This window comes from Aotus nancymaae, unplaced genomic scaffold (genome assembly GCF_030222135.1).
Source record: "Aotus nancymaae isolate 86718 unplaced genomic scaffold, 86718_ANA_hifiasm-v0.15.2.pri h1tg000012l, whole genome shotgun sequence".
Lineage (NCBI taxonomy): Eukaryota > Metazoa > Chordata > Mammalia > Primates > Aotidae > Aotus > Aotus nancymaae.
The window spans coordinates 22,912,134-22,931,568 of NW_026988423.1; the positions used below are offsets into that span (position 1 = coordinate 22,912,134).

Below are 19,435 nucleotides of genomic sequence, written 5' to 3' on the forward strand. Positions count from 1 at the left end.
TCAGGGCTGCTCCCTCCCCAAGCTGCTGGGATTCTTGTCCTCAGAGGACTCACAGTTGAGCTCTTTCAAAGGCATTGCCCTCAGCAGAAGCAGCTGCCTCACCCAACTTCACACCCCGTCTCTGGGAGCAACTCACACCCAGCAAGTGACTGGCATGCCCCTCTGCTCAATTCAAGGTAACTCAGGAGGGTGATCCCAGGCTGTGAGCTCCTCAGGGATCTGGCTGAGGCTCCTGCCACATCTCATCACAGTTCACCACTCCCTGCCCAATGCTGCCCCTCTCTCCCTTACAGATGATGCTTCTGTGCTTCCTCAACGAGCCACCTGCACAAATCTCCATTTTTATTTCCCAGAGAACCTAATGGATGGCAATGCACATTTACAGATATGAAGTTAACCACCAGAAAAAAAAAAAGAAAAAACACAGTTGAAAAATTTTTAAGTGATTTTCTCTAGGGAGAGGTGCAGGAGTGAAGTAAGGTAGAACAGGGGGCTATTGTTATAAAGCCCTTGTATATGCATTGTTTTTAACATGCACGTATTACTTCCATCATTAAAACTTTTTACGTTTTGGCCAGGTGTGGTGGCTCACACCTGTAATCCCAGCACTTTGGGAGGCCAAGGTGGGCAACTTGCTTGAGCTCAGGAGTTCAAGACCAGCCTGGGCAACATGGTGAAACTCTGTCACTACCAAAAATACAAAAAATAGCTGGGCATGGTGGAGGGTGCCTGTAGTCCCAGCTACTCAGGAGTATGAGATAGGAGGATGGATTGAGTCCCAGATAGGGAGATTGCAGTGAGCCAAGATCACGATTGCATTCCAGTCTGGTCAAGAGTGAAACTTCATGTAAAAAAAAACAAAAATAAATTTTAAAAAACTCACTTTTTTCATTTGAGTATTATAAGAATTTGACACTGTCACTCAGCTTTTTAAAACTACTCAAATACTTCCTAAGGCCCTTAGAAAATCCTTAAGAATCCCTAACATAGTTTGCAAATCCCTTCCCATCTGGTCCCTGCTGAGTTTTCTTTTTTTTTTTTTTTATTTGACAGGGTCTCACTCTATCTCCCAAGCTGGAGTGTAGTGGCACAATCATAACTGACTGCAGCCTCAACCTCCTGAGCTCAAGTGATCCTCCCACCTCAGCCTCCCAAGTAGCTGGGACTACAGGTGAGCACCACCACACCCGGCTAATTTTTTGTATTTTTTTTTTTTTTTTTTTGTAGAAATTTGGTTTCACTATGTTGCTCAAGCTGGTCTTGAAGTCCTGGACTCAAGCAATCTGCCTGCTTTGGCCTCCCAAAGTACCACATCTGGAGAGTTTCCTATATTATTTCTCGCACTCCTCGCTCTCCCTGTTACCTGCTGTTCCGGACTTTCCATTTCTCTACTTCATCTCTGGGCTTCAAACATGTTGCTCCCTCTGTCTGGAATACTTTCCACTCCACCTGGTTCATTGCTGTTCTTCCATCAAATTTCAGCTTAGATGTCACCGACTCAGAGGGACCTTCTCTTCCCCACCCCACCCCAGACTATCTTAGATCCCTTCTGTCACTCCCACAGAGCCTAAATGTCTTCTTTCCTAGCATGAATCTCCTGAAGTTATCTGGGATTTTTTTTTTTAAGATGGGGTCTCATTATGTTGCCTAGGCTGGAGTGCAGTCGCTATTCACAGGCACAATCACACCCGCTGCAGTCTTGAACCCCTAGCCTCAAGCAATCCTCCTGCTTCAGCCTCCTGAGTAGCTAAGAAAACAAGAAAACACCATCATGCAGGGCATGGTTAATGATGATGAAGTTATCTGTTTAATGTCTACATTTCCTTTTTTATCTTGTTGCTGCTGTATTACTAGCACCCAGCATAGAACTACAGCACAGTAGACAGAAAATATGTACTAAATAAGTGAATTTCACCACAATGTTTTCTAGAGTCTCAGCTCTGTAATCCGCAACTTAGGTAACCTGTCTAAGCTTTAGTTTGCTCAAGTATAAAGTGGAAATAAAAATAATACCTACCTTAGAGGGTCGTTTTGAGGGTTAAATGAGATATGTCAGAAAAGGTGGGCACAGTGCTTGGAGATAGTAAGCATTTGATAATGCATGCTTAAAAATAAAGAAGGGCTATATCAATTCACATTCATAACAGCAGACTTTGACACTATCTCTCTTTACCCTGTTCAACATTGAGTCTTGTGTTTTTAAATATTTTTGTAAAGATTATAGGCAAAAAAAAATGGCATCTCATGGATTTAAGTAACATGTATTTTTCAAGCCAACAAGTTTTGTTAGTAAGATGGCTGCATCCTGCTGCTCCATGCCAGGTCCACCATAAAGAAATCAAATGTTCATGCACCTCCCTCTTCTTGTCAGAGCTTACAGGGGAGGGGGGTCCACCAATGTCGAGGCACATTGTATTATCATTACTTTCAATAGCAAAAACTGCAATTACTTTTGCACCAACCTACTGCATGGTCTGGACAGCTAAATGTCAGGTATTTTTCATGGCCCCTCCAGGTTTTGTCAGAGTCCTCTTGTTTAGCCTTCTAGGAAGGCTGTGGGACCCAGCTTTCTTCCACCAACCCAGGTGGAGGCCTCTGCCCTGAACGTTTCCAAGTGAGGTAGAACCCGCAAGCCCAGAGGCCCCGCTACTTCCTGTGTGGGGTTCAGAAGCCCGCCTCCCTCCCAGCCTCAGGTGCCTGCTTCAGAAAATGGTGAGTCTCTCTTATAAAGCCCTCCTTTTTGATCCTAGCATTGGGAACAACGGCCCCAGGGTCCTAATCTCTGGCAGATGTTTTGAAAAAGTCACGTATTTTGCTTTTTTTTCCAGAAGTAGTAAGTCTGCTGGCCTCCGCCATCTTAATAGAGTAACCAACCCGTGAAAGAAGGATGCAGTCAGGCACTCGCTGGAGAGTTCTGGGCCTCTGCCTCTTATCAGGTGAGTAGGATGGAGTGGAAAGGGTGGTATGTCTCCTGACAACTGGAAGGCTTACAGTCTTACCTGGCACTGCCCAATGGCACCAAGGAGCGTCATTTACCAGATGTAAGGAACTGTTCGTGCTATGTTAGGGTGGGGGATTAGAGATGGGGACTAAAGAAAAAGATAGACCTCGGGTGCCTGGGAGAGTGTTTGGGGAGCAGGCGAAGAAGAGCAATTGGGGTGATCATAGCTCTTGAGAGCAAAGAGGTCTCGCTGCCTCTGAGTACAAGCTCATTCCAACTTACCCAGCCCTCCAGAACTAACCAAAAGAGATTAGAAGAGCAGAGCTCCACTCCTTGTTTTGGGGAGACCAGATAGCTGAGCTAAAACTCTGCACAGGGCATATATAGCAAGTTCACTATCTTTGAGACAATAAAACACCTCGTAATTTTCAGTCCTTTTCAGGTGACCAACAACTTTCAGTTTATTTAGTTTTTTTTTCTGAAGCAAGATGGGATACGAATCAACAAATAACCAAGAGCATTTCTATATCTCATATGAGATAAATAATACCAAAAAAGTTGCCATTTACTGAGTGCCAGATACCGTGTAAAGAAAAAATTATTTAGATGTGTTAACTGGTTTAATACTACTTCCACCTAGGAGGGAAGGGGTTATGTCCTTTTTAAAAACTTCTTTTTAAGTTTTACTACATAAGTTGATAAATCCTCTACAGATTAAGAAATTGATACTCGAAAACGTTAAATAGCTTGTGTTAAACCACATAGTAAGTGCTGAAGCTGATCTGGGAGACCAGGACTGTTTGTGCTCTAAATGGCTGCACCACATGAGGCTAAATGGCTCGTGATGGTTTTCTTTCAAAGACCTAGAAAATGCTGTCACAGCTGGTGCCCCCATCTCAGAGCCCCAGCCATGATGTCTCCACTTCCTGCTTCATCTTGGGTTTCTCACGTCTTGAATGTGCACACAAATCATCTGGTGATCTTGTTAAAAATGCAGCTTCTGCTTCAAAAGACCCGGACTGGGGACTGAGATTCCACGTGTCTAGTAAGCTCTCAAGTTTATTAATCTGCTACTGATCCTAGGAACACATTGAGTATCAAGGGGCAGGATGTAACTCCTGTAGGGAGTGACCAGGCATTTTCTATCAATTTCTTAATCTGTAAAGTAGAAGATTTATCAGTTTATATAGTAAAAATTAAAAAGAATTTTAAAAAGAGGATATAATGCCTTCCTTCCTAGGTGGAAATAGAATTAAACCATTTTAGAGTTGAAAAGTGTGCTTTTCCTTTAAAAAAAAAAAAAGGGAGGAAGAAGAGGGCCAGGTGCGGTGGCTTATACCTGTAATCCCAGCATTTTGGGAAGCCAAAGTGGGAAGATCACTTGAGCTCAGGAATTCAAGACCAGCCTGGGCAACATAGTGAAACCCCATCTCTACAAAAAAAAATTAAATATTAGCCAGGCATGATGGCACACACCTATAGTCCCAGCTACTTGGGAAGCTGAGGAGGGAGGATCACTTGGGCCCAGGAGGTTAAGGCTGCAGTGAGCCATGATCAAGCCACTGCACTCCAGCCTGGAGTGTCTCAAAAAAATAAATTAATAAAAATAAATTAAAAGAGAGACTATCAAAGACCCAATCACCCCAGATATCTGGCATCATAGGAACGTACCCAATCTGCTTTGAGGATACGACAGTGGGGATCCTGGCTCCTCCAGTGTAGAGGCTTCAGTAAAAGAAAGGCCTAGGTGTGCAGAAAGCTTTCAGGCAATGCCAGGGAAACTGACTGTTGTAATGAATCCAAAGTATTGCTGAGTGAGGGCATTCTGGAGGGCCTGGTGGAAATGTGATTAGGCTCTTCAACGCACAGGCCCTAGTTGATGAGTAATCAGGGTTTCAAATATTTCCATCTGTCTCAAGCAGAAAACAAATGGAAAAACTGAACCACCAGAAAAGCAGAGCCAGAAATGGAACAAGAATCCCAGTGTTTGTACCCAACCAAGAGCATGTTTTTCTTCCACGGAGACCAATGTTCAAAATGGAGGCTTAGGGGCAAAATTCTTTTGCCATGTCTCTAGTCATCCAAAAAACAACTTTTTCTGGCTTCTGCTTGTCAAATATCGTGGGCTCATAGTTAATGCTAGATGTTTCCTTCCTCTATTTCCTTCCAAATTTTCTGGTAACCCCTGGTCAATACCAGCAGTAAGTTCCACTGTTCTAGGGTATAGAAATGGCTGTGACCCAGCAGTGACTGGGAAGGACATCAGATGTCATCAGTGGTCATACTGCAACACAGCCCTTTTTCTGTTTAGAAATGCAGGTACCCACAACATTTACTAACACTTTTTTTTCTTATTTATTTTCTAGTTGGCATCTGGGGGCAGGACGGTGAGATATGCTTTCTTTCTTTTTTATGAAATCAGCCCATCATTCTTTGTAGTTATGAGTGGAGCTTTCTCTTAGACCTCCCACAGAACTTCCACAGAGACCAGGAAAAGGGGTTTCTCCCAACTACTCCTTTGACTTTCCTCACAAGCCTGGAGATATTTCTAGCACAGAGAGGGAAGCGACAGAGAGAGGAAATAATAAGTCTTCACAATGCAAAAAAAAAAAAAAAAAAACAGACTTAAATGAAGTTGAAAGCACTAACAGTTTTCATCTGTTTGCATTTATATTTGATGTGAGGTTCTGCAGAGGAGATGTAGCCAGAATACTTGCACAGGGTTACTCTGGAGAAGCTTCTGGGGCAACATTTGGTGTGTGTTCAGAATCACATGTCTGAATATTCTGAATACATGTGTGTACATGTGTGTTCATACGTGTGCACAGGCATATGAGCCTGCCCAGCCTGAACTTACTCTCTCAGTCACAACAGTAGGTCAGGAGTGGTCCAACATTGGAAGCCTCTCTATTCAATCAGCTCCTCCAAACTGAGTGAACCAATGTTGTATTTAATGGCAACCACAACTGGACACCGTGGCTCACACCTTAATCCCAGCACTTCGGGTGGTCAAGGTGGACAGATCACTTGAGGCCAGGAGTTCGAGACCAGCCTGGCCAACATGGCGAAACCCTGTCTCTACCAAAAATACCAAAATTAACCGGGCGTGGTGATACACACCTCTAGTCCTAGCTACTTGAGAGGCTGAGGCAGAAGAATCGCTTGAACCTGGGAGGCAGAGGTTGCAAGTGAGCCAAGATCGCACCACAGTACTCTAGCCTGGGTGACAGAGCAAGACTGTCTCAAAAATTAAAATAAAGGCAACAACTATGCCCACATTCCACCGTGCTGCCTAATTTGTAGTGTCCTTAAGAGCCATTTTTGGAAATAGTCGTCAGATAAGACGTAAGGCCCAAAACAGCTTTTTATATGCAGTGGAGGGAATTTGAAGATCCATTGTTTCTTAAGGGTTGAGGGAAGAGTCCCAGCCCATGGGAGCAGGATCTGGTCTTCGTTGCCAATAGAAACGTTACTAATGGATTCTTACCGTTTCCTTTTCAGGTAATGAAGAAATGGGTAAGAGGATTTTCACTCTATCTGACCTCTTTTCAGATGTAGAACAAAATGGTCATAGAGTACAATCACAGTAACACTAATAACTAAAACTAGTAAAGGGAAAATACAAGTATCTTTCAATGGGATCTGGATGAAACGTGCCTGTATTTGTTGCTAGCTATCATGTCAGATTATAGCTGTGCATGCATGTATCTCTGATCACACACATATGGGTGTGGGTTGGACCTACCATTTGTTTTTGTGTAAGCCATGAAATCTTTGAAGGCAGACAGAGACAGTGTCTCATTTATCTAGCCCAGTGTCTGGCACGTAACAGGTGCTCAATGAATATTTTCTGAAAGAATAAATGAACAAATGTATGAACACATTGCTAATTACCTCCCCTTAAGAAGCTGGTGGCCTGTGTGAGAGACAAATAATTAAAAATATAATGAGCTGCATGTTATAATATGGTTAGATACAGAGTAAAATGAAGTATAAAGAGGGGAGTGGTCAACTCTACAGAGTGTTGTTGAGAAAGTCTCCCTGGGGGAGGTGATCCTTGTGCTGAATTTTTAAGGATAAGCTCATGTTTTAGGGAAAAAAATATTTTATGCAGAAAAGATAAAGTTTATAAGGGCTAAAAGTCTAACTAAGCTAGACCAGAATGTTTGAATCTTGGCTAAACCCCCTACTTGCTGGGTGTGTTTTAATAATTTACCTAACTTTTCTATGCCATAGCATCATCATGGTACAATGGAAATAATAGTGCTACCTAGCCTAGCTTATAGGGTTATTATAAGGACCGAGTGAATAATTTATTTAAGGCACTTAGAACATTATCTGACATAAAAGGCAGTAGGTGGGCTGGGCATGGTGGCTCACACCTGTAATCCCAGCACTTTGGGAAGCCGAGGTGGGTGGATCACCTGAGGTCAGGAGTTCACGACCAGTCTAGCCAACATGGTGAAACTCTGTCTCTACTAAAAATACAAAAATTAGCCAGCTGTGGTGGCGAGTGCCTGTAATCTCAGCTACTCAGGAGGCTGAGGCAGGAGAATTGCTTGAACCTGGGAGGTGGAGGTTGCAGTGAGCCAAGATTGCACTATTGTACTCCAGCCTGGGTGACAGAGCAAGACTGTCTTAAAAAAAAAAAAAAGTCAGCAGGTAAATTTTAGCTATTAATACATGGAAAGCACGGTGATCATACATGATAAGCATTGAAGTTTACTGAGCATGTATCTTTTAGGCACTGCTCTAAATATTCTATTTGAATTTTCTCATTTAATTCTTCTAACATCCCTGTTGTACAGATAAGAAAACAAAGGCTCAAATAAATACAAAAATTAACAAAAATAAATAAACAGCCCAGTCCTAGAGATATGAATGCAGATTTAGGCCAGGTGCAGTGGCTCATGCCTATAATCCCAACACTTTGGGAGGCTAAGGTGGCAGGCTCGCTTGAGCTCAGAAGATTGAGGCTGCATTGAGCCAAAATTGTACCACTGCACTCCAGCCTCTGTGTCAGAGAAAGACCTTGTCTCTAAAAAAATTAATAGAAATTTAAAAATAAAAAAAAATCAATGCAGATTTATATGATACTGAAGTTCATTTTCTTAACCATTATGAAATACTGTCTCTGGATGTGTATAAAATCTTTGTGAGCACACATATCTTTTTTAAATTTAACTTTCGTTTTAAATTCAGGGGTACATGTAAAGGTATGTTACATAGGTAAACTTGTGTCATGGGGTTTGTTTTACAGATTATTTCATCATCTGGGTATTAAGCCTAGTGCCCTTTAGTTATTTTTCCTGATTTTCTTCCTCCTCCCACCCTCCACCCTCTGAGAGGTCCCAGTGTGTGTCATTTCCCTCTAGGTGTCCATGTGTTCTCATCATTTAGCTCCCACTTCTAAGTGAGAACATGTGGTATTTGGTTTTCTGTCACTGTGTTAGTTTGCTAAAGATAACAGCCTCCAGCCCCATCGATGTTCCTGCAAAAGACATGATCTCATTCTTTTTTATGGCTGCATAGTATTCCATGGCATATATGCAGCACATTTTATATACAGTCTACCATTGACAGGCATTTAGGTTGATTCAATGTCTTTGCTCTTGTGAATAGTGCTGCAGTGAACACACACGGAGCACATTTCTGTGTAAGCATAGACATCTAGACCCTTGTATGAGCCTGAGCTAAGTCTGAGCTCCACTACTGAATTTGTGCCAATAGAAGTAGGGAGCAATTTTCTATACTTTTTTTCAAACAAATACACCCAGCAGAGTATGATGTCTATGTACTTTATTTATGATTTCTAGTTCATTTAACATGTCTAAGAAACATCAGTGTTGAAAAATTATTTACAAGTTAAAATAATATAAACTATCTACTGTCTTTATACTCAACTCCCAATTATAAGCAGGTGGAAAGACGTAGAGAATGATTTGTTTACATTCTGCACAGTCTAGGTCAGAAGGCTGCCTGAGCAACTGAGTCAGAGTTCAGTTCTGTTCTGGGGGTAGCAGGACCTCAAGAAGGAAGGAGGAAAGGACGTAACTTTTTCTTCAGCACCTGCTATGTGTCATCCACTTTCACCTTCATAATCCATTTAATTTTCACAAAAACCTTGTGAGGTTGGTGTTTTGTCTCCATTTCCCTGATAAAGAAATTGAGGTTCAGCAAAGTTAAATGACTTGCCCTCAGTCACACAGACTAGGGCAGACCAGGATTCAAACACAGGGCATCTGACTCTTGCGTTCAGAGCTCTGTCTTTGACAGCAGCACCACCACCTCTCTCCTCTCTTCTACTGTCAGGTCCAGGCTCTAGCAAAACCCGGTGTTCCAGCCACAACTTTTCCAGGAAATAAGAAAGGACCCCTAGCTCCACCTCCCAGGGCAAACATGGCGGCTGTGGGGAACATGACTGGACCTACAAATGGCATTAGTGGATTATTAGTTGATTTCAGTTGTCCACACTAATGAGCCTCCCTCTAACAAAAGTAATTGAGAGCTGATTATGCTCAGAGATAATGTAAAGTGAAGCCACTTTTTATTGGAAGAACCATTCCCTCAAAATGTTTTGAGTATTTCACATTATTTAAAGGCAAACACAGAGAAAATTATATGGAATAAGAAGAAAGATGTTTGTTCTCTATTATGAGGGACTCGGTTATAAGAAAGAATTTCTGTATTGTAAGAAATAGGTAAGTCCACAAATCAGTGATTCAATGGTATAGAGGTCTTTATTTCTGAGAAGGCCCTTTCAAATCTATCTGTAATACAGTTCTGGCTAACATGAGAGGATAAGCTTGAAACCTCTGGAATTTTTTGGCTTTAGGACATTAAGGCTTTCTGAGCTTCAGTAGATCTGGATCTAGGAGCACATGCTGGTATATTCTGAATCTGATGTATCTGAGTTACATCTATGAGCTATTTAATAAATATATCTATGATCTAAATCTCATAAGCTAAGCATAAACCTCACCTCCAAGACTTGGGGCTCCTAAATGGATGAGACCCTCTTTGGGAAGTCTTGTGGGCAGTGTCTAATTCCACTAGAAAAAATTTACCTACAATTTAAACTTAAACCAAGATATTATCTTACCATCTTTCCCTTTTTCATTTTCAGGTGATACTACACAGAACCGTGAGTTTATTAGTCTTTTATGTATGCCCTGTCTTAGGATGCAGATTGGTGGGTACATGACAAGGAACTGACTGAGACAGATGGACCCCAAGAACTGAGATTGGCCCAGCATTTGCATTCTCAATCCCATTTTAGAAAGGTTCTAAATAGGGACTTTTATGGGTTTTTCTTTACATCAGTCTTCCCCTTTCCAAGTCCCCATGTCCCTGCGTAAACCCTAAAGCCACCTCTCAAAAGGTTCTCTAGTTCCCTTCATTCCACATATCTCCTCTTCCACACCCTCCAGCCAGGAGAGCCCCCTTCTGACAAGCAAATCTAAGACCTGGATGACAGATGACTTCCTGCATTTGGTTGGTTCTTTTGTCACTAATTTGCCTTTTCTAAAATTGTCTCGGTTTCTTCCACCAATGTCCCTTCTTTCTCCCCAGCATATAAAGTTTCCATCTCAGGAACCACAGTAACACTGACGTGCCCTCTGTATGATGGACATGAAATAAAATGGCTCATAAATGATCAAAACAAAGAAGGTCATGAGGACCACCTGTTGTTACTGGAGGATTTTTCAGAAATGGAACAAAGTGGTTATTATGCCTGCCTCTCCAAAGAGACTCCCGCAGAAAAGGCGAGCCATTATCTCTACCTGAAGGCAAGAGGTAATCTAGGTCTGCAGAGCAGGCACTGCCGGGCTCTTTAGGGAGGAGCATTCAAAAGGGCATTCTTAGCCAGGCGTGGTGGCTCACACCTGTAATCACAGCATTTTGGGAGGCCAAGGCAAGTGGATTGCCTGAGGTCAGGAGTTCGAGACCAGCCTGGCCAACATAGTGAAACCCCATCTCTACTAAAATACAAAAAATTAGCTGACGTGGTGGTGGGCACCTGTAATCCCAGCTACTTGGGAGGCTGAGGCAGGAGAATCGCTTGAACCCGGGAGGCGGAGGTTGCAGTGAGCCGAGATCGCACCTAGGCAACAAGAGTGAAACTTCGTCTCAGAAAGGGGGGGCATTCTCAATTATTTCCCCTAACCCAGCTCACTGCCCCGGCGTCTTTGCACTTCCTCCCACACTCAATCCCAGGACTCTCTGGTACCATGCACCATCAGTGTTTTCTGGAATATAGATTAAACACCAATTTGAGGCTTCTGGGTAACCCCAGTCTATGCGAGATCTAAAATAGCAACTCCCCAAGAGACAGGACTGGGTCATTTGCACTGCATCACACCCAGGTTCATGGCACACTAACATTAGCTTATCTCATGCTTTCTCCAGAGAGAAATTTTTCAGAAAGGTTTGCAAAAAAGACTCAAAGCCACTATAACAAAATGGCATAAGCTAAGGTATAATAATGAAATAATAACAATAGCTAACATTTATTGAGTGCTTATTAACTCTCAAGCATGTACCCAACACTTATCAGGGATTTCTTTCATGTTATCCTCTCAACAAAACAACCATATGGGTTAAGTACCATTTTATTTCCATGAGTAATGGGATGAGGAAACAGAGGCTTTGTGAGTTGAAAACACATTTCACACTTCTCACAGCTAGTGAATAATAGAGCTGGGACTGAAACCCAGTGCTGTTTGACTCCAGTGCCTCTACCCACAGCCACCAATCTTTGCTTGTTGATGTTATTCTGAACATATTGAAGGCAGGGCTCTGGCCGTGGCAAGTGTGTGAGTAGTAAGGGGAGAATGGCCTTCATGTGCTCCCTCCTCACCTCCAGGGCCTTGCGTTTTCCTGCTTGTTGATTTCCTCTCTTCTCCACCCCACCCCCGACAGTGTGTGAGAACTGCGTGGAGGTGGATGTGATGGCGGTGGCCACAGTTGTCATAGTGGACATCTGCATCACTCTGGGCTTGCTGCTGCTGGTTTACTACTGGAGCAAGAATAGAAAGGCCAAGGCCAAGCCCGTGACACGAGGAGTGGGTGCTGGTGGCAGGCAAAGGGGTAAGGCTGTGGAGATTCCTGCCAAGGGGGACATGCAGCCTGGGCCAGGGTGGGTGGCAAGTCCACAGCTAGGTCAGAACAGCTTCTCTAGAGCTTCTGTGCACATTTTCTATTACTGTTATGCCAAGATCTCAACAGCGGGTTCCGAATCTCACATCACTCCCCTCCTTCCCACCCTAGAAAAGTGCAGAAAAGTTTATGAACGTGATGGGCTTCCTCACATGCCTGTCAATGCCTGCAGTAATCCGATTCTGTTCCTCAGCTGTGGGAAGAGAGACTCTGAGATATTAGTTCCTGCCTTTTCCTTTCCCTTTCCCCATGGAAAGAAACAATGGGAGGACCTTGAGCTGAGGAAAGTCACAAAATGATAAGAAGAGTATAGGGTCCTTAGAGATGAATGAAAGGAAAAAAGAGAAAGGGGCTGAACAGAAAAGGGAGGGGCAGAGGAGAGAACGGGGTTTGCCATCCTCTATCTGGGTCTCACTGGCACAGACAGTGCTGCCAGATTGGTTCCCTGATGGGAATGAAATGTTTCCCCTGCTTCCTTCGCAGGACAAAACAAGGAGAGGCCACCACCTGTTCCCAACCCAGACTATGAGGTAATGGGGGATAGAAATGGGCCAGGAGGCTGGAGGGGAGGCCCCTTTAGGGGAAAGGGAACAGATGGAATGGCCCATCTTGTCTGCCAGATGCCTCAAAGCCCCTCACTCAGAACTCCCAAAATGACTCTCCATGTGCCACCTCTGCCTCCTTCATGATAGAACAGGACTGTCTCAAAGGCTGCATGGCTCTCACAACCGTGAAGAGTGGAAGCTTGCGGGAGACATACTCCTCTTTCTCTAGCTTAGTAATTGCCTGGGATACAGCCGTGGAGAATATCATATATGCAAATCCTAACACAATAAATTCAGGGCTGATATTCCACCGGCATGCACCAGTATAGTCATACTATTTATTGAAATATTAAAATACTTCATTGGAAAATAGCCCCAAACATTACTCACTCCAACCCACCCTTATGCGCGTGCGTGCACACACACACACACACACACACACACACACACACACGGCTAGACATCACAGCCCCTCCTCCACCAGGCTGCCTTTTGAGTTGCGGTAACTAAAGAGTCAATGCCTGGCATAGCAGAGGATCACCAGGATTGTTCTAGTTGGTTGGTGTGTGTGCACTACTAGTTGTTAAATATTTTCACTATCACACCTGGATATACCCAACAAATATTTGTTGAGCACCAGCCAAGCATGTAGGTAGTATTTACTTTAGCATAAGTGAGTTATTTAGCCCTGACAGAAGCCCTGGAAGGTGAGTCTTTAAGTTCCTATTTTTGAGATGGGAAAGCGGAGGCTCACGGAAGGAGGTGATCAGCTCAAGTCTCCTACTGTCCGTGCCAAGTTAGAATTCCAGCCTGCCTCCTAACTTCAAGTCCAAAATTCTCCCCATGCCCTAAAGCTAGATCTCAGTGCCCTTTCTTAGAAGGTACCTCCTCCTGCACCACTGACCACTCCGTCTCTATTTTACCCCCAGCCCATCCGGAAAGGCCAGCGGGACCTGTATTCTGGCCTGAATCAGAGAGGCATCTGACCCTCCGGAGGACACTGCCTCCCGCTGGCCCAGGTCTGACTCCTCTCCAGTCCCCCTGCGACTCCCCGTTTCCTGGGCTAGTCTTGGACCCCGTGAGACAATCGTTCCTTGGCCTCATGGTGAACTTGTGCCCTCCAGCCTCATCCCCAGTTCCCTCCCTCCTGCCTTCTCTGCTGGTGCCTAGTCCTAAGACATTGCTGCTTCCTCTTCCTTTGAAGCATCATCAGTAGTCACACCCTCCCAGCTGGCCTGCTCTTTTGCCAGGATATTTATTTCTGCTGTTTACTCCCTTCCCCTTGGATGTAACTTCTCTGTTCAGTTCCCACCTTTCCTTGCATGTAAATTGTCCCCCATCCCAAACTATTCCGTCTACTTTTGTATCCTCTTCCCCTTTTGCATCCCTCTCTGGGGATGGACTAAGTAAATGCTGACAGAGGCCCCGCCCCATCCACAGATCCTGGCCCAGAGCCAGCCCTGAGCTCCTCCCTCCCCCCTTAACCCCCACATCACCCACCCCCCTCCCCCCCACCCACCCCCATCTCCACTGTAGGCCGCTGGATGGTGATTTGCATCTCCTTAAATGTGCTTGGCTCCTCTCAGCTAAGAGAGAAAAAAATAAACTGTGTTTGTCTGAAAGAGTTGCTGTCCCTCTTTTCTGAGAGGCCCTCAGAGGCTGCCCTAACTCCCAAGACCATTCAGGTTCTCACTACCTTTGATGACCCCAGATGTGAGCACTCTCTCTCTGTTCCCACAGCTGGTAGGGCCGTTACTTGAAGCTCTCTTTAGAGAGGGCATAGGGAATAAGAGAAAAAAAGTGAAGGGAGGGGAAAACAAAAAAGAGAGAGAGAAAGACAACAGGAAAGGGAAAGAAGGGAGGGATGGAGGAAGGGAAGAAAGAGGATGGGAGGGGGAGAGAGAAAGAAAGGAAGTTTGACTAACTTCAGTTGGAGGAAAACATCAAAGGTGGCAGAGAATGACTGATGGGTCCCTGATGGAATGGTCAGTTCAGAAAATGGGCAAGACAGAAACGGGCCTTGAAAGACAGGTGAAGGTATGGAAGAGGACGGTGGCGGTGGAAGCGGGGCTTGGGGATGGGACACAGATTTCCACAAGCTGCCAGGAGGAGCTGCCAGGGCTTGGGAAGTGAAGGAGGGAGGTGTCTCAAGCAGGCACACCCCCATCCTGAGGCAGCCGCCTGCAGCCAGAGGCTGTGGTTAAGCAGTGCAGGATGTGGGTGCACTGCCGAGCACGGCTTCCGAGAGTGAGGGTGGGAGAGGTACCACGACACCCTGGGCGGAGGCCAGCGTGGGAGCACTTTGTTCTCAGTCTCCTACTGTACACTCTGCTTGGCGAGAGAGGAGGCCGGAGCATCCAGGGACTGTCCTCATCCGGCTCAAACCTGTGAGCTCTCTTCTCTCCCTCTCTGCACTCAGAAATCTCCCTGCTGACAGCAGGGCTATTTTTGAGTGTGACCACCACTAAAAAGGCCATTTGTGACCAGCAGCCTCCACATACTGTCCCCCTCAGCCTTGGGCTGTGGCTACAGCTTCTATTGGTTTTTGGTCTCTGTTGAAGCGTCACTTCCTTCCCTCTAAGCATCAACACGTGGGCTCAGAAAATGTCTCCATGATGTTGTCCATCACCAGCTGCTGATCAGCAGGCTGGCCCAGGGATGGCGGTTTTGTAGCAAGTATACTTGAGTGTGTCCCATCAAGGGGAGGCATGGCTCAGTGTAATAAAGGTGATAACAGCTAACACGTATTGAGCATTTACTCAATATATGCTTCAAAAATTGTACTCAGCACTTTACCTGCATTATTTCATTTAATCCTTATGTTGACACAACAAGGTAGATGTCATCCTCATTTTACAAACGAGGATACTGAGGCTCAGCGAGGTCAAGTAATTGCCCAAGTCACAGATGGTGTGGGGCAGAGCTGAAATTAGCAGCCAATTCTAACTCTCAGAGCATCTACTCATTACTGACTGTAATCATAAAGAATGTTCCCCATTGTCATACACCGGGGCCTGTTGGGGTGTAGGGGGCAAGGGAAGGGAGATCATTAGGACAAATACTCAATGTAGCAGAGCTTAAAACCTAGATGATAAGTTGGTAGGTGCAAACCACCATGGCACATGTATACCTACCTATGTAACAAACCTGTATGTTCTGCACATGCATCCCACAATTTAAAGTAAAATTTGAAAATAAAAAATTTTAAAAAGAATGTGCTGGGCGCAGTGGCTCATGCCTGTAATTCCAGCACTTTGGGAGGCTGAGGCAGATCACGAGGTCAGGAGTTCAAGACTAGCCGGCCAACATAGTGAAATCCTGTCTCTACTAAAAATACAAAAAATTAGCCAGGCATGGTGGTGGGTGCCTGTAATCCCAGCCACTCGGGGGCTGAGGCAAGAGAATCCCTTGAGTCCAGGAGGCAGAGGTTGCATGAGCCGAGATCGCACCATTGAACTCCAGCCTGGGTGACAGAGCAAGACTCCATCTCAAAAAAAAAAAAAAAATGTTCCCCCATTGTCCTGACTTTAAAACTCTGTATTTGTTTATGCATTCCTTCAATGAGTGCTTTTCTAATCACTCATTGTGGCCACCAGCACTATGCCAAATGCTAAGAGGATACCAATAAACAGTTCTTCTCTTCAAGGAGCTTTCAATTATATAAGAGTGGGCAAGCATGCAAAAAGTAAACAGCAACACAGAACAGGTGATGTGATTAAGCACTCATGTGTGTTACAGTGTTGCAGGTGTTCAGAGGCAGAGAAAACTCCATGGAGGAAAGACTTGATCTGGGCCTTGAAGAGAAGGATGAACAGAACTTGGAGATAAAGAAGGCACTCCAGAATGCGGAGAAGGATATGAACAAAGACTTCTGGGCAAGCCAGCTCCTCGCTAGAGAAGCAAATTGACTTAAAGAAAGGAGAAAGAAAGTGGCTATTTGGGGGCACATTCTACACTGAGGTCCTTTCTCAAGTTCTAGCCATGCCTTACTCACTCAGTCCTTAATGCAGCATGCAAAGTAGGTATGATTTTATTAGTTTCGCAAAAGAGAAAACTGACTCTCAGCAATACTAGGTAACTTCCTTAAGGTCCCACAGCAAGGAAGTGAAGGCCGTGGCACACTCTCCACAAATATCTGATTCTGCTTTGCTGAAATACAGTGGGATGGCAGGTTCCCAAAGTACATCCTAGGACCTTGTGGTTCCTGGCTGTGCCTGGCTGACGATCTCTGTCCCTTCTTGGCTCCCTTTTCCACTCCCCTAAGAGGGCCACACTTTCAGTGCTCCTCTCAAAAGGCCACTCAATCCCTGCTCCCCTTACTGTGAGCAGCTGAGGGCAACTCCAGCTTCACAGAGAACAGAGGACAGACCCATGGGGCCTGCAGCCAATTCCTTACCTACCCCCTCACCTGCTTCCTCACCTGCCCTTCCTACGCCAAGGATGGGACATTTCTCACTCACCTAAAACCGTGATAGCCTCCCTTTCTTCTGCTCCAGGGTCTCTTGACATCACCTCTCCCTCTCTCCACTATTTCCCAACTGTCCCCTTTAACTTGATTCCCCTTCACTGCATGCTTACATCTCTCCCATGCTAAGACAAGCTCTCCCTTGACCCTGCATGTCTCCTGCCGATACTTCCCTCTCTCTCTCTCTCTCTGCCTTAGCAAGCCCCAAAGAGAAGTCTACACTAGCTAGGCCAACTTCCTCATTTCCCTCCGATCCTCAGCCCTCTACAGTCAGGCTTCCTCCTCTACCGCTCCAGAAACTCACAAACATCGCAGTGCCCTCCTTCTTGCCAAATCCAAGAAGCACTCCATAAGCCTTTCAAGATCAGACCTCTTGGAGGTATCTCTTGACTGCTCAGTCCTTGATTTCCATGACATCCTCTGCCCCTCCTTACCTCTCTTGAAATTCCTCCTCCACCTGCTCCTTAAACACTGGTGTTCCTCGAGGTTCTGTTCTCATTCTAATACCCTTTACACTTCACCTGTTTTTCTTACTTTCCCATACCTCTATCCCCAGACCTGACCAGATCAGATATCCTCTTATGCTTTAGACATATGTTCTGGATGTATCCATTTGGGAGTCCACAGGCTTCACAGACATTTCAAATTCGAGATGTTCAAAATTGAAGTCACCATTCCTTCCCGCAACCACCCCCAATCCCTCAAACCATCTCCTTCACCTGCATGTCCTTCCCCAGTGAAGGGTAGCACCACCTACACAGTGCTACTGGATCAGAAACCCTGGAGCTGGTCTGGATGCCTCCTGCACCCTCATTTTCCCCATCCAGTTAGTCACCAAATGGCAATCCCTAAATAACTCTTCAAACTGATTTCTCTCTGTTTCTGCTGCCAGAATTATGTATGCCATGTCACTTCCTGTTTGAAGCTTTTCAAGGATGCATTACCTCATACAGGAAAAAGCCCACATCCCCTACTTAGCCTTACACTCCAGGTCTTCCGCCTTTGGGTCCTTACCACCTCTCCCTTATTTCTAATACTCTGCAACTTGAACGTCATGCTCTAGTAAAACTAAACCTCTTGAAGTTCTCCCTGCTCTCCACCTCCATGGTGTTTATCCCCTGTCTTTGCTCATGCTTCCTTCTCTGCCTGGACTGTCCTTTCCTTGCCTCCATTTTTCTTTTTTCTTTCTTTTTTTTTTTTTAATAAAGCAGACTTTATTTGAGCAAAGAAAATTTATGAATCGGGCAGCACCCTGAACCAGTAAAGGTTCAGAGTGCTCCACCCAGCAACGTGGGCAGGCCAAATTTATTGGAAGTAACACACAGAAACAGTTTGATGGGGTACAGCTCAGCATTTGCCTTATGTGGACATGGTTTGATCGGTTGGCAGCCTGTGCCTTGTTAAAGCACAGCTGCTGTGACTTGCTGAGATTTGGCTATGTGTTACAAGAATATAGTCTCAGCTGGGAGGCAGTTTACTTAAATGCCAAGTTAGGTTGCACTTCAACAGGTATGGCAGCAGCTTTTGGCCAAATTTAATTTAAACATTTCTGCCTTTTAGTCAGCCTCTCAATTTTGAGAGATTAACCAAAACCTTAGGCCCTCACCTCATTTTCTATCACAATTATAATGAACTGGTTTTGTTTCAATATTGAGTTCACAACTTCACCTTAGTTGGATGATTCTTTATGCTTTCTTGATGTTTTTGTTATTCTAACCCTAATGGACTAGTTGATGTATAAAAAATGGCTGCACAGGAGCACTTAAGACTTCCCAGGGGAAGCAACACATCACAGAGACCATTATTATTATTATTATTATTATTTTAAATGGAGTCTCACTCTGTCACCCAGGCTGGAGTGCAGTGGCACAATCTTGGCTCCCTGTAACCTCTACCTCCTGGGTTCAAGCAATTCTCCTGCCTCAGCCTCCTGAGTAGCTTGGGTTACAGGGGTGCACCACCACAACCAGCTAATTTTTGTATTGTTAGTAGAGACGGGGTTTCACCATGTTGGTCAGTCTGGTCTCAAACTCCTGTCCTCAAGTGATCCGCCTGCCTTGGCCTCCCAAAGTGCTGGGATTACAGGTGTAAGCCACTACGCCCAGCCAGGGAGACTATTATGATGACTATGAGTGAAAAATGCCAAGAAACTGAAGGACACTTCTTATCAGGAGTTTCCACAAACAACTAGTCAAAATCAAACAACTCAAAGTCCATGCGATAAAGATAGTCCAACAGCATTTGAGTCCAGTTGGTCAATCTTTGTTTAGGGGATGACAGTGATTAAGGGTCATAGTCCACTATAAAAAGGCCTGATTTTAACTC

The 19,435-nt window shown here is 44.8% G+C and overlaps 1 protein-coding gene across 1 annotated transcript; it reads left to right on the top strand.

Moving 5' to 3' along the window:
• Positions 1-2,622: 2,622 nt before the first annotated feature.
• Positions 2,623-14,149, top strand: LOC105729557 (T-cell surface glycoprotein CD3 epsilon chain). The gene is made up of 9 exons (XM_012470403.3): positions 2,623-2,712; positions 2,829-2,936; positions 5,308-5,328; positions 6,443-6,457; positions 10,068-10,085; positions 10,514-10,738; positions 11,864-12,031; positions 12,584-12,630; positions 13,575-14,149. The coding sequence occupies exons 2-9, from the start codon at positions 2,888-2,890 to the stop codon at positions 13,629-13,631; spliced, it is 600 nt and encodes a 199-aa protein (XP_012325826.1). The 5' UTR covers positions 2,623-2,712; positions 2,829-2,887; the 3' UTR covers positions 13,632-14,149.
• The last annotated feature ends 5,286 nt before the right edge of the window (positions 14,150-19,435 follow it).

Coding starts and splice junctions, on each gene's coding strand:
- LOC105729557 (XM_012470403.3), top strand. CDS start 2,888: ATGCAGTCAGGCACTCGCTGGAGAGTTCTGGGCCTCTGCCTCTTATCA. Junction 10,739..11,863: donor TCTCTACCTGAAGGCAAGAG/GTAATCTAGGTC, acceptor CACCCCCGACAG/TGTGTGAGAACTGCGTGGAG. Junction 12,631..13,574: donor TTCCCAACCCAGACTATGAG/GTAATGGGGGAT, acceptor TTTTACCCCCAG/CCCATCCGGAAAGGCCAGCG.